Consider the following 21,801-nt stretch of genomic DNA (forward strand, 5'->3'; position numbering starts at 1 on the left):
GAAGAAGCGACAGTACCAAGCATATAAAAGCAAGTAGCGTACTCGCCCACTGATACCCCATCACCCGGTACATGCCGTATGGCGAAATATCAGTGTTTCACAGACTATTCTCCGTTCTGGGTTAATCCTTTATACCGCGACACCTGCATTGGCCTGAATGGTGATATACCCTGTCCTTGCGCCCTGATATTTGCCGCCGCCAGCATGCCGAGATTTGCTTTTACTAACTGCAATTGGATGTGAACAAGAAAACATATCTCCAGACTATAGCAGATTTCATGGCATGTGAGAATCACAGCCACAACGCCAGCGACATTGCCAAAAGCTGGATGCAAGATAGAATGCAGCAACGGATGATTCCCATTTTCAACTCGCCAGACACAATCGCAATACACGGAAGCCGACACTCTTTTAAGGTTGGCTCATCATCACAGCCCACCAACGTTCTGGAAAGCAATATACAACAATGAATTTGCTAGCACAGCCCGTTTTGCCCGAGCCTGCCGCGCGTCTGAATCTTCGGCCATACTGTCTTCATGATGGCCATATCCAACAAGTCAGGAGACGGGGAAAAGACGGACACTTACTCATGAGACCATTGCATTCGCAAGGACATATCACATGTCCTGTCAAAAGTGGCCTTGCATGATATGATGTAGAGGGCTCCTGTGTCTACCCGCCCGTGGTATTCCGTTCACACCGAGCTTCTCTGCATTGCTGTGCAACTTTGGAGAGGGTGGCCTTGTCCCATCGTCTGTCTGGGTTCCATCCAGGCCAGAAGAGTTGATTGTGTATACTAGCCACACGAAAGGATGGCCGGGAGATTTGTCGCTGGTTGACCGTCCGTGATTGAGGAATCTGAGATCTGCTTCTGAATCGATTTCAATTCCTCGCAAACGAAGCGGTCCTGGTCAAGAGCGATGTCCAACACACGGAGGGCGGAGCGGTAGTCCATCTTGCGGGATGTCAAGAGGTCGAGCACACCCACGGGACCAGACATGCTCTGCTGGTAGTACTGTTGCAGGACTATCCAACTGAGGGCCAGAAGCGCCTGGCCGCTCTGAGGGTCATTGGCAACGTTCCCGGGCCATGGTAGGCTTGACTCCAGCGACCGCCAGCTCCGATACTCGGAGTGGCAGGCGATGTCCGCGCAGAGGCCCTTTTCTATGGTCATGGTTTTATAGAGACAATGTGAAGCGGGGACGACTAGATTCATGTTCAGAGAGGGGAATAAGAAAAATTGGCCAAAGGCTTTTACTTTTACCCATAAGCAAAGACCATACTCGAAGACAACCAGGCCGGAGCACGCAACTGAGACGGCGCATCGTGGAAGAGGAACCCCTTGCATTCATAGGGGGGGAGGGGCCACTAACTGACTGTCGCTGTCCCTCCTTCCAGGCAAGATAGATACAATTTGCTGGGTTCCACTGAACGATATGCATTCTTGCCTTCATCCCCTGCTCCATCCCTTGACGCATTCCAATGGAGACTTGAGTGGTTATTCGCACTAATGGCGATCAGCTAGAAAAAAGTACATGCATGTCTCAACTGACCACGAGTTAGTCGGAGTCCCCACGGGCAACTGGCGTAAGGGAACTGCAATTCAGAGAGGCGACAACCACGACCCCCTTTGTACTGTATTGGGCTCTGATACGCCGAGGGGATTGGTTACCTGGGCCACCCAGGGACTGTCTAGAGTATTCTGGCGTAATTTTTGCTAAAACCTCTACTACTTGGGGAGCAGCTTCACCGACGCTGAAAATATTGGCTGTTCACAAGATTGGATGGGACAAGGGAAATGATATCTTGATGGCTATCAGCCACAGACTCGGTAGACCCATATTAAAGGACTACGTCGGTCTACCTGATACATGTAACATACAAATGTACGGTGCTGCTGAAAAAGGGACACCCCCTCAGAGCACCTCAGAATAGATCAATGAGACTATCAGCTAAGATTGGCTTCTAGCAGGACTAAGGATGTTCCGCTATGTCCACTTTGCCAGGCCGGCGAGGGCTACATCTTCGCGGCACGAGGCCGGATTCGCGCCTCAATTTCACTATTTTGAAAGAAATACGCACTCGTAAAGATATTGAAAGGAATTTCCTGTCCGCCAGGCATGCAAGTGACATCGAAGTCGAGGAGGATTTTGGCGAAGACGGGTTGGATGACTCTGCTCGCCATGAAGCGACCTGGACAGGTGCTGGTGCCGTATCCGAAGGCTAGAAATTTGTCGGATGTGGTCGTAACACGGGCAGTACAGGACCCCGAGGACGCATCGTAAAAGCGGTGGCTGTCAAACCTCTCCGGGCTTGGATACAGATCCTGATCTCGGGCCATCCAGTACCATGGCAGCGTGAGGATCGACCCCGGGGGAAAAGTGCGGCCAAGGGAAGGGATGTGAACCGGTTTTATCACAAGACGACTCGAGGAGTCTGGTAGGTTTGGTTGCTTGTTAGTGTCTCGCTAGAACGGGTGGCGGGGAGATTGCGCACATAGACTGGAGCTGTGAAGACGCAGGGTTTCACGCATAAAGCTCTCCAGCTTGGGGCATTGGTTCATCACGTCAGGACAGGTACATTGTCCCGCGGGCAGGGCTGCCTGTAGCTCCTCACGGAGAGGTGCGATGCACTCTGGATTTACCATGATGCGGTATATCATTGCAGACAGGATCACTGTGATTGGTAGAGCAGTTTCAAAGTGAAGGAACATGATCTTGTCAGCTATCCGGCTGATTTGCTTTTCCTCATCGTAGTACCTGGTCTCACGACCAATTGTGTTTTCAGCCATACACTCCTCGACCACGGCATCCAGTAGCGAACAGGACCTATCTTCAGACTTTTCGGAGCGTAATCGACGCACCTGACAGCGAATCTCAGGGATGAGTCTGCTCTTGAGCTCGTTCATGATTGTCCTCATTTTCCGATTTGCCGGAGCAAACCGTGAGATTAGGGAATGCACGGCTCTTGGGAATCTGACGCACATGCTTGTATGGGACATTATCGAAGAGTGGTAGGACATGTAAAGCTCAAGGAGCTTTTGGTCCAATGCAAACTCAGGGCCCATGATGCACGCAATCATAATCCGCGAGTTGATATAGCTTATTCTTTCCAAGACATTGATCACCTGCCATCCTGCGGTTGAGTTGGTCACTTGTCCGGGTTTCTCTCCTCTGCACTCGCATCCACTCACCTTTTTCGCCGGGGCTCACGGAAAACGCGGACGGTATGATCTGATCGACCTGACTGGCGACCTTGTCGGAGAATGCATCTGAGACAAGTATTAGCACTCCTCTCCCTGAATTCCCTATTTTCGCATCCCAAGGATCCTCGAAACTCACCCAGATAAGGCTTCTTATTGCATTTGATGAGGGCATTGGTCACTGTCTGCGATGCCACGTCCGAGTGGAGGTGGTACATATTTTCCTGAAGGGGTCACTAGCCTGACTTTCTCGGCTTCTTGGGGGTGGGCTTACCTTTTCGACTAATTTGATGAAGCTGAGATGATCTTGTGGAAGGAAGCTCCATTCCCTGGCCGACTGTGGTGGGAGGCATATCCCGTAGAACCGGTTAAGAGTACTTATAGCCCAAGGTAAGCCATTTTTGGTATACTGTCGAATGAGTAATTGTAGTTCCGAATGGAGACAACAGATACATAAACTCTCACCTGTTGGTACGCGTGAGCAGTCTCGTTAACTAGATCGTGCTCGGTTGACCTCCATCGCAGCAAAGAGCAAACGTCACTCTTCACACCGACTATGGGAATATCTCCCAATTGCTTTCGGATGCTCCTTCCATAGAGATAGTCGTCCACAACGATGGCGAGGCAGACAGTAAGCGCACTCGCGAGCACAGCCAGCACAGATGCCTTTACAGGATCCCAGTTTGGAAGGAAATCCATGGGAGACCTGAAAACAATGTAGCTATTATTGAGACTGTACTACGCATCTGTACTGGGGGGGGGGGGAAGGGAGGAGGAAATTATATTGCTCCCCCTCCGAGTTTGCGCGATTAATCCCTTTTTGCCCTTCTGCCTTATTGAATAACATGCCGCTAGCTCCCCCTTGCAGCGCGAGTGCAAATGAGCTCGTCAGGCGCGTTCTCTTCTCCAAGTTCACCGCATGAAGGTGGATAGGTACTGTATCATGTCGGTGAGACAACAGGCATGCATAGTCCAGATTCATTTTATTGCCTGTTTGTATTCACACTGAAAATCAAAATTAAGGGAGCTCTTACTGACTCCCCCGCGCCTGTTTTGCTTTTCACGTTTGCCTAGATTGACACAATTAAACAAGACCCCGTCATATAAGACTATAGTCAATAGAAGAGAGTAACTGCTAATAACAAAATTTAAGGTTTCATGAATGTCCCTTTCCTCGTGACTTACACCATGCATACTGGTACTTCATTCTAAACCCCATGGGCTGGTGGACAGTAGCCCGCTCATGTTCCCCGTCAGGCATCTCAGCAGGCTTCCCTACAGTCTGAGGCACCAACACATCGTCGCTTCTCGGATTTACACGACATACGGGATGGAGAATCTCTCCGTACTCGTACTCGTACTCACGCCTGGTGGCGGGCAAGAATCATCACGCGATGTTTAGACGCAGGCAGGTAGCCATTACTCCATATTTCTCCAAAGCTCCCCATGGTGAACCAGATGCGGTCTTCAATCTCGGTCGTGGGGCTGGAAGGAACGTCCGGGGCTGGCTTCAGTCTTCGACCTCCAGTTCCTGATTCTGATCCTGGATGAGAAATGTGAAGGTCGTAAAGTCTGTGTGCGAGGAACACCAAGTGGTCGCCTGACGATCGGTGGTCGACTCGAGGAGTGCTGGATAGTGCAGTAGTCGTATTTTACTCTGGGGCCCGGCGTGAAGAGAGCGGAAGTAGTCGGCCTCGCTGGGGTCCACTTCCAGCCCCAAGAGCAGAGCGTCCAGGACGGCTCTGTGCAGCTGCTCCAACTTTTGAAGAGAATTCTTCATGAATTCCCGGAATCCGGGCAGGGCCTTTTCGTCGACCCAATGATTATGATGAAAAGATTCCTGGTCGCTGCCAATATCGTAGTGCTCTTGCCGCCAAAAGTCCGGTTAGCAAAGTCTCTATGGACCCTGACGTTCTCGTTGAAGTGATCGACGCGGCACTGCTGAGTCAGAATGTTTCTTATGAAGTGGTTAACTGATGCCATTCCCACAACTACAGTTTTTCGATTTGCATGGATCACTGTTGAGGGGACAGTAATACGGCAGCTTCTAAAACAACTTATTATGCCTTCGTTGAATACCGACACTGAACTGGTCAATTGTTACGTAGCGAAATTGGCCCACTTATCCCCGTCATCTCAACTTTCGATACTCAGGCGACAGGACTTGGGCTCACTGAATCACGTTCAGACCCGTGCTCTGGTTGTTGACGATGACGCGGATTGGTCTTTGATAGAAGAGCGACGGCACGAGGCCACGATCATCCATTATAGTCGATCACTTTTGCGCCCGCTTATTCACGATGACAGTTGTACATGTTGCGGGGATGTTGCGGCCTTGATGAATCAGCCTCTGATTAGATGGAATGCCCTCTCCAACTTGGAAGAGTTTTGCGAAAGCAGTGCCGCATTCGCCCGGTGATCCATATTTGTCGCTCCTATGGTATCTACAGCTTCGCCGAGGGTGTAAGGAGTTGGCCCCAATGCCGTCGGATTACCGATCGACCATCCTCTACTATATACTCACTGACATAGAAGCGGCTCACACACGTTCCCTCTTGCTCGGTGCGGAGTTCACTACAAGTTGCCCTGGCATGGTTACGTTAGTACAGATGGCCCCGCCGTCAGACTACGAAGGCTTTTGGCTGGCATTTGGTATCCGACACGGGTTTGGAACAAGGGTAAAGGATAAATTCGTTTAGCTCAGTGCCACTACTCTTGGGGTTCGGAGAACCAGCCAATTGATACAGCTGACGTTGAATATCGGATCGCCTGAAGTCTACATTAGTATCAAGGCATGTCTTGACGATGGACGCAAATTACACCATTCTACTGAAGTGTTGAACACCGACTCGGCATGTGAAGAGATTGGCATGAGCCAGCCTCCTACGAGTGAGGCCTTCGCGGCTATCGAAAGGAGAGTGCGAGATTGGAAAGCATACTCTATGGCGAAGCATAATAGGGTGTCAGGAAACCACATCCGGTCCCCATCTTCGAGGGCCTCTTTGAGGAATTTACGAAGTAACAAGGGAAACTCTTGGGATCATCTTGTACAGCTCGTAAGGGGAGGCCTCATCCCCCAGAGAGTGACCATCATGCCACCATCAGAAGGTACCGCTCTGACAGCGACCTCGTACAGAGACCTTATGGTGGGGGATTGCATCCTAGTCGGGAAGATCTTCAAAGTATTTCGACCTACATTAGTCGCGAGCGCAGATGCCCGACTAATCTGGACCCTCTCCTCATTACGGGGGCCTTCATATCAGCACGACTTGGAGCGGTTGAACGAAGGGATCATAATACAACAACAACTCTCATCGAGCATATTGCTGCGTGCCTTGCAGAGGGTCCATTGATACATTCACTGCGGCCAGCTGTGGACACATCAGGACCTCCAATTCAAGTTTCGATTTTCTTCCCAGTTCCCCCTGGTACTGTGGAGAGTGAAGCCTGGTCCAGGAGTCAAGTTGGGTTGCAGGAGTTCCGAAATTATAAGACCCTGTAGAGGATTACTGTACCTTCCTTCCTTACTTTGAGGACTGAATCCACTCGGTTTACCCATGACTTGTTCTCTCATTGATACCGTTCTAGATAGACACTTCTGGTTGTGCCAGGGAATCTTTACAGGCTCAATCAGCTGTTGTGCCTGCTTCATCAGTGTTTACGGTCTATAACTTACTTTCCTGATGATCATTACACACAACAGTGGGGGTTAGCCTCTCGGCCATTTTTGTTGTGGTTTTTTGAGGAAGATCAATTGTTGTTCTTCATATCTGAAAACATGAGGGTTTATATACAAGATGAGTATCAAATTGATTGGAATTAGATTTGAGTCATACGGACTAAATTCCGTATACGAAGCTCTACTGTGTCTTGATCGAGCCTCAATTCATAACACTCTTGAATGTTCCAGGTTGATGTTCTTCCCACCAGTCCATTCGGGTTTTTGTCCTCCATAGGCACGCAGTTTCTTGTCAAGTTCTGTCAAACGGACCTTAAGGGCGGCCGAGTTTTCAGAAAGCCTGGATCTAAAATCCGAGAGCATGGCTTAGGTACCTCTAAACCACCAATAGCATGGTGCTTCTCAAGCCAGTTCTACCTCAAGCAGCCGAAAGTGACTGTCAACGACGACTACTTCGCCAAATTTCCCGATGCTGGTACATTGAGCAAACTCACACAGTCGCTCATTTGCCAAAGCAATACAAAGCCCACCCTCTATTCGTCACATCAACAAGCCTGTCGGCTCTCTTCCGTCAAGTTTTCTCGAAGTCATTCAACGAGAAGCGCGTCCCGGATAACTCCCAGCCTGCGCAGTGGTGATATACAAGAAAACTTGAGTAAGTACCCGATGGTCTATTCTCGTATCCATAAATTAGTTACCTTGCCGCCCAGCGTCGTGCAGATGGCGACCGGATCGTGTTGGCAGAGATGAGCCAATTTATCAAATTCGATCAGCTCGCGGATGGCTCTCACCCCATAGACCATGGATACAGAGAGATGGCATTCAGGCGTGTGGCTAAAGTACGGCTGAGCGGACGGCAAGCCCTGTTTCGCACACTCTATGGTATATTTTATATCGTAACTCATACAAGTTTCTATTCATGTATACCGAGTAAAGTCCAATGCGACTGATCGAAGATATATAATCCTATCATGGCCCGTTCTCGGCAAGCGACGACGGCTTCGAGCAGACGAACCGAACGGGAGATTACATTATTGTTCTCAAGAGAAGCCAGGCTCCATGCAAATTATATGCAGAGAAGCTCCAGGCAGCGAGGCGCTGAGTCAAATCGGCGGCTCCTTGTGTCGACAGATATAACGTCTGACCCGCTTCTCCTGGAGGACGTTATTGACTGAGCAGCGTGACCGACCCTGTCTCAGCTGCAACATGACCGGCCGAGCCATTGCATCCATCCGCAAGCCGGATTGCCTTCATCTCAAGTGGTTCGATTTTATCATCTCCGTGGAGAGCCATCCGAGTCGCATAGCTAGAGAGCAGTGTCAGAATCTCTGTTGCTCGCTCTCCACTGCAGAATGAAGTCCAATAACGGAAATCGATCTCGATATGCGATGGTGACACCATCACTGCAATGCAGATATCATACTGACAAGGCATTAGCGTGGAAGGGAGCGGCAAGAGGGAACGCTTACCTCTGTCGGGTCATGAACCTCCAGCACCTTTACCTTGATCCCGTCTTGGCTGTGCTGGTCGGCATTGCAGGCTTGATGGGCAGATTGGACCGTCAAGCAGGTGTTAAAGAACCCCTTTGGATCGTGTCCTGCCCGGGAAAGAATTTCTGGTAAAGAACAGTGCTGATTTGCCATGCGTCGATTCATCTCCCTTTGGTTTTCTCGTAGAACATCTAGCAGTGTGCGAGACTGGCTTAAACGCAGAAAGCACGGCAAGACATTGAAACAGGAGCCCACCAGTTTCTGGATTTCTGGCAGTGGAAGGTCACGGCCGGAAAGCAGTGTAGCAAAACAGACCTCGTTTCTGTCGGTATAGTGCCGCAAGACCAAGGCCCAGGCGACTTGGAAGACGTTGGTCAGAGTGAGCTGATGCGATTTCAGGAATCGATCTAGCCCGCTACGGTTGGGAACCATGATTTTCTTTGAGCGCAACTGACCGTGACTACGGTTATGCTTCCGGTCCCCGGGAAGTAAACATGGCTGACAAGCAGCCAGGAGGTCGATCCAATGCTGCATCTGATTTGCACGGTCTTGGGCTTGCAAGTGCGATATGTATGCGCCGTAAGAGGGAGCGATCTTCGGAGATAGATCTTCTTCTCTCAATATGGAAGCCAGCTCGCTCAACAAAACGTCCATGGAAGTAGCATCAATGAAGCCTTTTCCGAACGAGAGCTTACAGAGGGTCCGATCGTCCGAGGTTTTGCCCACAGCCATCTGCTGGGAAGGAGAGATGTCCCACGAATACCGGGGCGGCAGCTCTCTTAATTGCTGTAGAGTATCTGAAAAGGAATAACAAGAGGGCAGGACAGTCACATCTAGGGATGGTAGCTTCAGTACAACGCTGAGAAACTTTCCTTGCCTGCCAGGATGTTCAACAAGGACGGTTCGCAAAGTAGCATGACGTCGGCTGAGCTCCCGCCAGGCCTTCGCAACCCGGGCAGGCTCAATCACCCCTTGATCTGATACAGTGATCTCAAGTATACTCTGCACGCGATGGCGAGATGCGGTTCCTGTAATACCAGTGACGAGTCCACAGTGGGCATCAGAGCACGGGTAGATACTCTCGATCGAGGAGACGGAGGAGATGCGTAGCGCCGTTTTGATCTTCTCTTGCAACAGATCGAGTTCGCTGTAGCGAAGCGGTGCCAAGGGAATGTCACTCAGCGTCAGCTGGCTGTCCTTATCTATCAATTCCACTGCCGCCTCATGCAGAGATTGCTGGTATGCGCTGATCCAGCGGCCAATCTCGGGCTTACGGTGCGTGTGCCCGCTGTACCAGACCTGGACACGAAGGCAGCCGTTGCGGACGTCTACAGCTACGTCGAACAGAGTCTGGCGTGGCATATCGGCTCCGACGTCCAATCGCTCATCCAGCTGCAGGGGGGTGTGCGAAAAGAGTGCGCCCGGTCGTTCCAGCTGTTGGTACCGCCCACTGTAGTTGAACAGGATCTCCATGCGATCATGGCCAGCGAATGCTGAGCGAAACTCCGGTTTGAGGTACCGTGAGCTGAAATAAGCTAGCCCATTGTTCGGCAGACTCCGAGAGACATCCTTGACACGACGGACCAGCTCACGAAGGCCGAGTGAGGCTGTGCTGTCCTCCACCGTGCAAGGCCGGACGATCGTAAACCAGCCCACAGTCCGGGAGAGGTCGATCCCCTGACGACCAGCCTCTCTGCCATGTCCCTCACTGAAGATTGTTGGCGTCTCTCGGTCCTTGAAGGTGCGAGCCCAGGAGTGCAGCAGAGCTGCTTGGAAGATCTCTTGTGGCTGGGAATTCCATGTCACGTTCGCCGGACCCAGTAACTTATGGGTGGTAGCTTCATCGACAGTGAATTCATGACACTCAGCATCCCCGTATGTGTTGTGTTTCGGAGACAGTCCCCAGTAATCATAGTTGGCCGGACGCACTTCGAAGGGAAGGACCTCCTGTGGCGTTGAGTAAACCCGACATTCGGTCTCCAGAAATTGTACCCATTTCGCAAAAGAGACAGGTTCCTTCATGGAAGGGTCATGACCTTCCAAGAACTCCTCTATGTCGTCTAGGATAATGCGCCAGGACACCAGATCCACGACCATATGGTGACCGACGAAGAGTGCGTAGTCACCATCTTTCGGAGTATGGATGAGGTCTAAGGACAATACTGGGCCCGTCCGCAAGTCCAAGCAGTTATGGGACTCTTCTGCAAGTACACGAGCCTGTTCAATCCGTGCTACGTGATGTTCTCGTATCCGTAGCGAATGATGTGCCGCCGACTGATACGTTAACCGTAGGTCACCCGATTCCCCGACGACGAGCCGGGTCCGAAGCATTGCATGATGATGGACGATCTGGTGCAGCACTCGGTTCCAGTCATCCATGTTGACTTGCCGGTTGACCTTGACCAAGAAGGTCTGGTTGAATCGCTTTTCTGCCATGCTCGCCGATGGAAAAATTAGTGACTGGATTGGACTCAACTTGAACGGAATCTCCTCATCGACGGCATCCAGATTGTTAAGAAGTGTATCCCCTCGAGGTAATTGAGCGTTCTCACAAAATTGAGCAATCGTGTTGTGGGTCAGAAACTCCTGCATAGACAGTGGAATATCCGCCTTCCTCGCAAGTGAGAGCAGCTGCATGGCGGAGATCGAGTCACCACCCAGCGTGAAGAAGCTATCATCAACCCCAATAGCGGTCTCTGGCAGCGAAAGCACCCGGGCATAGAGCTTCTGCAGGCGGGCTTCGAGCTCAGTCGAGGGTGCACGCTTCGAATAATTGGCTCCGAGATAGGTTTCGAGGTCCTTACGCTTCAATTCGCAGATTTGCTTCTTCAGGGGCCTTCGATCCGTCTTGCCAGAAGGACTGAGTGGAATGTAGCGAGTAGGAACCAAGATCCAGGGAACCATGTAGGGTGGCAAGGAATGATGCAGATGCTCGCGCAAACGCGCCATTTCCGCCTTGTTGGAGTCAGAGGGATGAAACAAAAGACTGGCCTCGTTATCACCAAGCGAGGGTTTGGCGTCAACTTGTCTGAAACAGACGTACAGCACGACCTTAGACCCTAGGCTGTGCTGAAATGACACAAGATCCGCGGCAACCTCGATGTTGGGCATGAATTGCTGCGCGCAATGCTCAATCTCTCCCAGCTCGAGGCGTTGCCCGCGGACCTTCACTTGGTTGTCCTTTCGACCGACGAAAGAAAGCGAGCCATCGGGATTGAAGCGCGCCAGATCGCCTGTCTTGTATAGCGTGCCCTCGCCTAGGCAGAACTCCGAGGCCCACGATACATTACGAACAAAGGCCAATGCCGTCTCCTTTGGTCGGTGCAGATAGCCTCTCGCCACGGTGGGACCTCCAACCACAAGTTCCCCAACTACTCCCACAGGCTGCAGCTGATTGTGATTGTCGGGACGGACAATCCAGCACGTTGCAGCAGGAGGACGACCGATAATAGTCGAATCGGTGGCCAGCTGAGTCACTCGATGGATAGTTGTGGCTATCGTGCATTCCGCCGGGCCATATGCAACGTGGAGTTCAACTCGTGGGAACCATTTTTGCAGATCGGATGGAGACGTTGCCTCCCCTGCGAGAATGAGAGTGCGAAGAGTTGGAATTGCCGGCGGTGACAGTGTTCGTGCCACCGATGGAGTCAAGGTCGCCGAGTTCACTTCCATGACTGCAATGGCTCCTTCCAGATCGTTCAGGCGCTGCTCATCCGAGGGAATACATATACAACCTCCTGCGGCCAAAATGAAAACCACTTCCCAAACAGTGGCATCCCAGGCAGGAGATGAAAACCACAAGGTCCGGGTGGCGGGCCCCATTGACGAGAGCTCCTTGTGAGCGCTGAGCGTCGAGTGGGCCATGCCATGTTCAATAGCCACGCCCTTCGGCGTACCAGTTGATCCCGATGTGAATTGCACATACATAGTGTCGTGGCCTGAAACCAGGGGTCGATTGTAGTTATCGTATTTATCTCCTGTCGTACAGCCTCCCTCCTCGAGCACCACAAGCTGGTCGGTGATTTTGGAGCATCTGGCCTCCGTGGAAGGGGAACATATCACGATTTTTGCGTCGCTGACTTGCATCATATACTGCAGTCGCTCGGATGGAAATAGAATGTCCAGAAGGACGAATGCGGCGCCCGACATCATAATTCCCAATACGGCAACAGGGAACCATTTGGTTTTCTCCATGAAGACTCCAACCACCATGCCCGGGCCCGTTCCATGTATGGTCTGCAGGAAGCCTGCCAGAGACCTCGAGCGCTCATACAGCTCGTGGTACATAAATGAGCCGTCCCAGGAACAGATAGCGTTTGCGTACGGATGTTTGCGGGCGAATATGGCGATACGCTCATGGATCGGGAGAAGAGCATCGATGTCGACCGGCGTTCTGTGGTTCCATATCTGCAACTGCTGACGGTCCGACTGGCTGTGGGTTTGCAGGGCATCCAGACGGGTGGTTTGATTGGATACAACTTGGCGAAGCACGGTCTCAAGCTGTTCCAGTAAGCTCTCAATCTCACGCGAGGGAAGTACGGCTTCATCGTAGACAGCCATAATGTCGACCGCCCCCGGCCCCAACTGGGGAATGACAGTGAGTACGTGCGAATTGAACTTTAGCTGCTCCTCCTGGTTTCCCGGGGTGTCATGGAGGAGTGTCCCTTCGACTTGTAAGGATTTGGGTTGAATAACGAGCATGCTTTGGAAAGAACAGGCCAAACTTGCCTCCGAACTCACACGGCGGATATGCTGTAAACCGGTCTGCTCAAACAAAACAGTCCGAGAGTCGAGCGCCTGGATGTCATCTAACGTCTCTTGAACGGATGCACTCGGCTGCAGACGGACGCGCAGAGGGTAAGACGCAATGGCCGGGCCGGCCATTCTCTCGACTCCGTCGACGGGGGCGGTGCGCCCGGAAACAGTTGTGCCAAAGACCACATCGTTGGAGTTGGTCCGTGATGACATCACAATTGCCCAGGAGAGCTTGATCTTGTTGGCTAATGTACTTCCATGTGCATCCGGGTGCCCATGAAGGCGCACCTGGCGGGTTATGGAGGCGGTCGCGCCCGGCCTCACCCATCCGGGCGGGCAAGCCGGAAATACTGGCGCTTCCAGATCCCGAAACTCCCTCGACCAGAATTCCATGGATGATGACTTGTTTATTTCCGAGATATATTTGACAAAGCGACTCAATGATGCGCGTGGGGGAACAGAAACGGATTTGTATCCGTCGTCGATATCGCCGAGCAGCTGCGAATATGACCAGCCATCGAACACTGCGTGATGAAGGGTGAGAATGAAGAGTGGCACGCTGCTCTGTTCATCGTCCGCTACCTGAAAAGAACAGAGAGGAGAACCCAGAACGTTTGTAGACATAGATCGACAATCGGCTGTCCACCCAGCCGGACCTTTGACGACCACCTGAAGAAGACGGCCGTCTTCGAGCTGGACGATGCGTGTCCGATAAATAGGATTAACCGCTACAATAGCTTCACAGACGGATCTGAACCGCTCTAGATCCACGGACTTCGACAGACGGAACACAAACCTTCCCACAAAGGAGTCAGGGCTCTTGCTCGATAGTGAAACGAGGCCCTCCTGCAGGGGCGTACAGGGGTAGATGTCTTCGATATGCTCCCTGGGCACCTGGCATTGGCACGATGCTGCCTCTACCGTGCTATTCACGTCGCTGATCAGCGCGAATGGGGTGGGATCCACCATAACTTCATACTTGCGAACAACCAATGCCAGCTGTATGGGAGTCTGATGGAGCAGGACCTCAGCCGCTGAAAGAGACAGGCCTCGTTCTCGAGCCTTGGCTGCCAACGCAATGGCCAGAATGGAGGTGCCCCCAAGGGCAAAAAAGGGGCTATGGCTGACAGGTCTCTCCTGGCGTAGTCCCAGAACTTCCTTGAAGAGGCTGCATATTGTCGCCAATGGCTCAGTGTCTTCTTGGTCTGCTAGTTCCTCTCCGTAAGGCCTGGAGGGAGCTTCGGCCAATTCTTGCAACGCCTGACTCAATAACAGTCGGCGGTCGACCTTCCCTGTGGGCCCGAGTGGAAATCGCTTCCAGGGGAGATACAAGGTGGGAACCATGAATGGGGGCAACCGCTCGGACAACCAGGCCTGGAAATCGGACATGGAAGGATAAGAGCTTGTATCCTCTCCCACCTGCACGAAAAGTGTGAGGATTTTGGTATTCTTCGTCGGAAGAACATCAGCTATGGCACTGGTATCCGCACGCAGCTCTCGGGCGCAGTGCTCTATCTCCTGTAATTCGATACGCTGCCCATTCACCTTCACTTGCAGATCTTTGCGGCCGACAAAGCGTAGTGTGCCATCCTCCACCTTGTATTTGACCAGGTCTCCGGTTTTGTAAAACCGTGCATCAGAGGATAGCCCAAACAGCGAGGCCCACGGGGGACGCTCAATGAACGCCTGCTCTTCCGGCCGATTCCTATACCCTCGCGCGACGATAGGGCCGCTGACTACAAGCTCCCCTGTTTCACCGAGAGGCTGCAGCCGGTCGTGATTTTCCGGATTGACGACCCAGCATTGGCCTCCGTATGATCGACCGATATTGTATGGATCCGATCCTTCCACACGAGACTGCACCGTACTCACGATACTGCATTCGGCCGGCCCATATGCGACGAGCAGCTGAACATGCTGGGCCCACGTGGACACATCATCCAGATGCAGGGATTCTCCACCAAGAACGAGAGTCTTCACATTCGGGATGGCCTCTGGCGCGAGCGATTTAGCCACTGAAGGGGTCAACTCCAGCCAATTCGCCCTCAGCTGTCGGATGGCGGGGGCAAGATGATCGAGGCGCTGTGATTCCGATGGCACGCACACACAGCCGCCCACAATCAGGGGAGCCAGCATCTCTTGGATACTGATGTCAAATCCGTACGAGGCGAATTGCATCACGCGACTATCGGCGTTGAATTTCTGGGCCTCGCTGTGCGCCAGGACGCTTGCTAAGAAGGATCGGTGCTCTACCACGATTCCCTTGGGTTTGCCTGTAGACCCAGAAGTGTATGCGATGTATGCTGCGTTCTCCGGGATAGATGGACCGGCGACAATGAAGTCCGTCGAACAAAGGGAAGAGATCTTGCTGTCTGTAACGACCAAGGTATGTGCGTTCTGGCCCAGTCGTGTGCTGAGGTTCTGGTTTGAAGGCGAGGAGATGATGATTTGGGCCTCGACGTCAGCATAGATGTCGGCCAGACGCGCTTCAGGATAGGATGGATCCAAAAGTACAAACGCTCCGCCGGCTTTCAGTACTGCCAGAATAGCGACGATCGTCCATCGGGATTTCTCGTAACAGACCGGCACCACCATCTCTGGCTGGATTCCCGCGGTCTGGAGTTCTTTCGCCAACCCATTGGATAGTTGGTTCAACTCGTAGTAAGACAAAGTACCGTCCCACGCACAGACTGCTTCGGATGCGGGCCGTTTAGCGCATTGTTGCTGAATGAGAGTATGGATACATGTATGGACTCCTGGTATCTTGATCTGACTGTTCCATTCGTACAGAAGTCGGATGTCCTCATCGCTAATATCTCCTCTTGCCATTGACCTCCTAGGGCAATGCCTCGACTGCCAATCCGAATCCGGGGAGGGTTTTACCTGTTTGTGAGAATCTTCATATTCGCCATTCTGAGATGTAGTATCCGGGATTGCGGTATCTGATGGCTGGTCCGTCTCCCTTTGATGGGATATTTTGTTGGACTTAGCACCGTGACCCGGCCTTAACTCGTTAATAGACATTTTCTCAGTAGCTGTAAGTTCAATATTCATCGGGCCATGGTGTGACAGGGCTTTTTAAGCTTATACTCGGAGCACTAAACAGGTATATGTACCCGGTACAAGACATTTTTTTAATGTTGCCGGTTGTAGGCGCCTCACTGTGGAAACCAAAGAATCCCTCCCGGGCATAAATTACATAAAATCAATTGAATATGTCCCTACGGGGCTAGCTCATGTGGCGTCCGTACTTGGAAATAATATGAGTTCAGCCTGCCTAGTCCTTGCTTGTTGGTCATTTTCACAACTCTGGCTGCAGCTCTCCGTACAGGATTGTGTCTATTTGGAATTGTGATCATCATTAATGACGCGATATACATGCTGCCCAAGCGTGATCATTCCTGGTTTGGATAGTGCAGCTTGTAGGGGCACTTTCTCTAATATCTTAGTACATGTTGTCCAATCGGATACTCATGTTTCTGTAATAGAATCCCTTGCGTACTGCATGGCTCCCTGCTTGAAGAAACTCCTGATGGTTCCTTCCCACATTCTTTGAGTCAAATATGCATAAGCATCTTCTACGCCCACTCGACCAAGGTTAACAGGCTTGGTGCGATGTTTTTTTACTCCTCCTCTGCTATGGGGATGTTGAGTGTGCGTGTGTAACCCACATTTTGACGTTCTCACATTCGGGAAGGGGACCGCTTGGCCTGCCCGTGGATACAAGCTCACATGGCCTTTGCCTCATGGAATGTGGACGCTTTTCGGCGGAATAAAATCTCTCGTGTATGGTGAGATGTTTCAAGCACGATGCAGGGTAAGTCTCGGTTACATTCATTGCACGTGGTTCAGCTCCCTTGTAGCGACATGACATGTCCCATGTACAGCGAGGTTGTGTGAGCACGATGCAAGGTAAAGTACTAGACTAGCTCCCTTGCGGTGAGATGAATCATGTACGGTGAGGCTGCCTAAGCATAATTTATGGTAAGTTTCAGTTGTAGCCATGTCATACGGTTCAGTGCGGACTGGTGGTGTACAGGGCACAGGGAGCTGTGCTTTAGATAAGCGTAAGGGACGTAATGGTATCCCACTATATAGAGTGACAACCTTGGGGTTTTAAGATCCCCATACTTTGTATCAAGTACTAATAGACAAACGGAACTCAGAAAGAAAGATAAGCTATACGTGTCATCGGATTGTAGGGTCCTTTTTCACCTATGTTCACGGTTTCCTGTCCGCAAAGAATAAACTTCATGACTCGCGAAGGCCACATTTCAGATCTTCATCAAGACGGACTATAATTTCCGCAAACTAAGCTACGGGAAATATTTTCGTCCTCCTTGCAAGAAAGATTATCGACCTTGCAGGCGTCGCCGGATCCTGCAAACCATACTTCCACCATCCTGGACAGTGCCTACGGAACAGCCGTTCTATCGGACCTGATTCACAATGTTCTGTAGTCCCAGCGAACATCGAACGGGGACCCAAATTGCAGTGATATATTTGCCCCTTTGCTCACTTGCGCGAAGGAAGAGGTCCGGGGGAGGGGCGGCAGAATACAAAGGAAACTGTTGGATTCACAAGACACTGGGCTTCCGGCCGAGTCCCTTACGTCCCCGGGGGTTTCTGTATGTACATGCGGGCACCGACAACAACGTACACGGCCAATCCTTGCTGTGGTGCGGTGACAGTCATCGTAACCGATCAACAAGCTCCTCAGACACACAGTCTTGAGGATTACGAGTCCTCCGCCTCCTCTGGCAAGTCCTAATGGTAATAAATGGTGAGATACGGTCCCTTTTTCTTCGTATAAGAAAATGAAAGCCAGGCCTGATGGTCCGTGGCAACGTCCAAATCCTTGCCAGGACTGGGCTATAGGTCAGCCGAAGGGTACCGAAGGACGAGAAACAGGGGAAAGAGGAAATGTAGCAAGCCGCAACATTACTTACTAGTAGGACTTGAGGTTATTGGTGTAGGCAGCAGACTGATTTTGCATACGATGACGCTGAAAGAAGGCAGTCAACGCGTTGGCGATTCTCATTTCCGGATCCCGGTGAGAGGGTAGTTTAACTTCGGCTTGGGGTGAGGTTTCCCCGGACTCATCTCATAGTTTAGCAGACATGACATACGTGTTTCTGGATCTCCAGGCTGAGTCGGTCTGTCGGAGAGAGACCGCTTGCCTTCAACGATGCATAAGTCTTTCCACAGCTCGCGGAGCATCTGCAACCCCTCCAGAGTCTTTTGGTTGGTAACCATACCACTCAGAGTCCAGTTTTCGGTTATCTTTGTAAAAGTGACTTCTACCTCAGCAAAATACACCTTGATCCGGGTCTGGAGAGGATTGATTAGGTCGCAGGAAGCAAAGTAAAGATCTGCTATGCTCTGATGCTGCATGTGGGTTTGGAGAAGCTGACATGCGGCTTCGAATTGACATTTTTGGTCGATCTTTGCAATGGCAGCAATATAATCTGCGCAACAGATTGTCCAGTGACCCGCGCTTCAATTTCGGTGAGTCGTGATGTGAATTACTCACTGAGCAAGCCTGAGCGCCCTCAGTAAAGCGGCGATGTCTACAACAGGAGATTTACGATAATGTAGAAATACAGGTACGTATAGTGACATAAAACTTAGTCAGAGACATACCAAACACCATACACCATAGAATAAAAATCCATGAATACTCATCATCATTATCACTACCAACATACATGCCCATACCCATACCCATATATCAATACTTATATACATATATACTATCGACAACATATCCTAAACTCGGTAAAACATTTTGCTTCTCAAAATAGTACCCTGTTTGGGAATAGCTAACTATTAGTAGTTCCTTATAGTATTGGCTTGGGTAGCGGAGCCCTATGGGGAAGGCGGAGCGATGCAAGTTTGCAGTGATTCGCTTGGCTTCGGATCTGCGAGCTGATTAGCCGCCGTGGACATAGTATTCATCGGCAACGTTGAACCGAGATCGGGTCTAACAGACCAGATGTTGACATTGAATGCCCTGCACTATCTGGGGTTGGTCAGTAGACCTAGTGGTACTACATAGCCCAATACCCATCATGCTCAAGTCTGTGAATGCAAAAGCTCGCCGATCATCTGATAATATATAGTGTCGATGACTGAAGAGGTACATGATCTGTAGCTACTTTGTAGATAATCATCAAGATGCGGGCGATACTGGTGATAGAGAGCAAGGTGCGTAATGTGCGCCGATTAAGCGACGGACTTACAGAAAATCGGTACATGGTCTGGTAAAATGGCAGGCTACAGTGACTGTCCGACATGCATCGTTAATTGATTCGGTCCTGGAACTTCCTTGAAAGCTTTAGGGACTTACGGAAGACCGACGATTGATATTGAGGAAAAAAAGAAGCAAATTCCTCACATGGAATGTTAGACTTAGTCTATTGAGATAATACGACTAGAACACCATCTTACACATAGAATACCGGGGTAAAATCGCAACAGTGTGTCCCCCTAATATATGACAAGGATGAGGACCTAAGACAGAATCTTTCTGGTGAAAGATCGGAGATTCGGAGTAAAATTTACACATGCTGCCCGCTTAGGGGTCGATGACATTCACTGCACAATTCTTGGGGAATCCGACGCTTCAGTAGAACCCGAGGGTACCTCGGAAAGGGAACCCGAAGATATACATATTTTGTAGTTTGTAAAATCCGTTGGACAGTCTGATAGTTATCCCGAAATAAGTCAAACAGTGTCCGTCTATCGCACCTGCTCTCCCGGGGATACAGTGAGTGTAGATAGCCAACTGACGGTTGGGCTGTGCACCGCCGGATTGGATCCGACTGTAAAATAGGCCGCGGAGGTGGAGCTGTTTAAAATCTTCCTGAATGCCAATCTACACACCTAAGTTACATCAATTTGTCAAAACCGAATGTCATCGATACATTATCACTGTCATCATGACTAGCCACTTCTCATAAGCGTCATTATAACGGCATCATATCATAGTCAGATGCTGGCCTTTTCTACTCTAGATACCCGCAACATGAGTGGCGGCACATCCCATGTTCCCCATGAACGAAGACCTGTGAGCCAGGGGCTGGTATCATTAGACGCGAGTTCGCAGTTGAACTCTGTTGCAAATTTGCAGAACACCACCTTTGTCATGCCATATGCCATGCTATTTACATGTCAATCAATGTTCATGTATGATAGGTAATAAGTCAACTCACTCTTGGCCAATACAACCCCGCGGTCCTGTCGAAAAGGGATGACATGCCGCTTTGATATCTTTCTGGTACGGGCCTTCTGCACCCTCTAGCCATCGATCAGGAATAAATCTGTCAGGGTTCCAGAAGTGGGTTGGTGAATGTGTGGCTGCATAAATTGGAATATAGACCCGTGTGTTTCCTGCGACCCAGTGACCAGCTATGGATGCCCCACCTGCAGGGGTAACACGATGTATAGCCCCAGGGATCGGGGGGTACATTCTTAAAGCCTCCTTGATACAAGCATCCAAGTAAGCAAGCTTCGATACCGATTCCAGAGAGACCTCCTTCTTATCGTGGTAACTTGTGCGAATCTCGTTTTTGAGACGCGCAAAGCACTCGGGGTGCTGGAGGAGGCACGCAGTCAAAAATGTCATGAGGCCCAGGGTTGTTTCTGCTCCTCCAAGCATCATGATGTGAGCATTGGCACGAATGTCCTTTTCAGTCAAAGCTGAGCTGCGACTGTTGCGAAATGTAAGACCGACAAGGTCAGGCTCGTCGCTTTGGATCTGAAGTCGATGGTCTATGAGGTCATTCGAAGGCTTGAAGTAAGCCTTGCGGAGCCATTTGGACATCCAGGGTATGCTCCACCGGAGCAAAAGGTTGATCCAGGTGAAGTCAGCGAGAGCTGATAGTAGAGTCGACGCTTTTAATAATTCGGGCTGGCTGTGTACCCACGATTTACGTGCCCCTGTTCGCAAGACGCCCATTTCCTCACCGTACTGAAAATGCCCAACAATTTCAAAAAGTGTATAATGGAACATATCGCGTATATTTGTGACTTGCCCTTCCATTCCGGAAAGGGTTTCAATGAGAGCGTCGCCATACTTGGCTAGGATTGGTTCCTGGCGAGCTAAGGCTCGCCGTGAAAATGCTGGCGCGTAGGCTCTCCGGATCCTTGGGTGATCAGTCTCATCGGCTGCTAGGATAGAGGGCCGATTGTCATCATCTTCGAGATATCTGAAGAAATCAGACCCTCTCTTCATACTTTGTGGCACCGTGGGTGAACTGCTATATATATCTTTCCAGGCTTGTTCGTCGATAAAGCTCATCTCATTAGGAGCCACACGTACGACAGGTCCATACTTCAGATGAAGGTTATGGAGCCACTGTGTTTGAATACCTTTTAGAGAGGCATAGGTTACGGGGATCCTGCTGGCGGCTAGCGTTCGCGGGCCGGGAAAGTCTTTCAGTGGATGAATAAACAGGTTATAAGTAACCACCGACAAGTACTATAGGCCAATCTCCAACTTAGCTCTGTCGATCGCTTATGCAGTTTCTCGGAGATAACAGCCTTTGGCAACATACCAAGAGTATTACTGTTGCCACAATAATGTTAATCGCGTTGTCTTCCGCCATCTTAGCTCTGAGTATAACATGCGCAGATTCTCTTAACAAGTCCATGAAGAAGCTATGTGAAAAGTT

General features: G+C 50.7%; 5 protein-coding genes across 5 annotated transcripts; all 5 read right to left on the reverse strand.

The window, feature by feature from the left end:
- Positions 1 to 2,007: 2,007 nt before the first annotated feature.
- BO88DRAFT_388191 (cytochrome P450) lies at positions 2,008 to 3,615 on the reverse strand. Its single transcript, XM_025704847.1, has 5 exons — positions 3,477 to 3,615; positions 3,342 to 3,426; positions 3,194 to 3,271; positions 2,497 to 3,135; positions 2,008 to 2,436 (listed from the first exon to the last, which is right to left on the reverse strand). Exons 2-5 carry the CDS (start codon positions 3,418 to 3,420, stop codon positions 2,018 to 2,020), a joined length of 1,215 nt encoding a protein of 404 aa, XP_025562846.1. The 5' UTR covers positions 3,421 to 3,426; positions 3,477 to 3,615; the 3' UTR covers positions 2,008 to 2,017.
- A 1,097-nt stretch (positions 3,616 to 4,712) lies between these two features.
- BO88DRAFT_487857 (uncharacterized protein) lies at positions 4,713 to 5,468 on the reverse strand (the record flags this gene model as incomplete). Its single annotated transcript, XM_025712574.1, has 2 exons — positions 4,713 to 5,049; positions 5,377 to 5,468. 2 exons carry the CDS (start codon positions 5,466 to 5,468, stop codon positions 4,713 to 4,715), a joined length of 429 nt encoding a protein of 142 aa, XP_025562847.1.
- Positions 5,469 to 8,045: 2,577 nt separating this feature from the next.
- BO88DRAFT_487858 (nonribosomal peptide synthase) lies at positions 8,046 to 16,150 on the reverse strand (the record flags this gene model as incomplete). The annotated part of the gene is made up of 2 exons (XM_025712575.1): positions 8,046 to 8,303; positions 8,351 to 16,150. 2 exons carry the CDS (start codon positions 16,148 to 16,150, stop codon positions 8,046 to 8,048), a joined length of 8,058 nt encoding a protein of 2,685 aa, XP_025562848.1.
- Positions 16,151 to 17,893: 1,743 nt separating this feature from the next.
- BO88DRAFT_453508 (uncharacterized protein) lies at positions 17,894 to 18,520 on the reverse strand (the record flags this gene model as incomplete). The annotated part of the gene is made up of 3 exons (XM_025710750.1): positions 17,894 to 17,993; positions 18,076 to 18,196; positions 18,256 to 18,520. 3 exons carry the CDS (start codon positions 18,518 to 18,520, stop codon positions 17,894 to 17,896), a joined length of 486 nt encoding a protein of 161 aa, XP_025562849.1.
- A 1,596-nt stretch (positions 18,521 to 20,116) lies between these two features.
- BO88DRAFT_340654 (cytochrome P450) lies at positions 20,117 to 21,735 on the reverse strand (the record flags this gene model as incomplete). Its single annotated transcript, XM_025703066.1, has 3 exons — positions 20,117 to 20,288; positions 20,341 to 21,608; positions 21,685 to 21,735. 3 exons carry the CDS (start codon positions 21,733 to 21,735, stop codon positions 20,117 to 20,119), a joined length of 1,491 nt encoding a protein of 496 aa, XP_025562850.1.
- Between the last annotated feature and the right edge of the window lie 66 nt (positions 21,736 to 21,801).

Source organism: Aspergillus vadensis, assembly GCF_003184925.1.
Source record: "Aspergillus vadensis CBS 113365 unplaced genomic scaffold BO88scaffold_11, whole genome shotgun sequence".
Lineage (NCBI taxonomy): Eukaryota > Fungi > Ascomycota > Eurotiomycetes > Eurotiales > Aspergillaceae > Aspergillus > Aspergillus vadensis.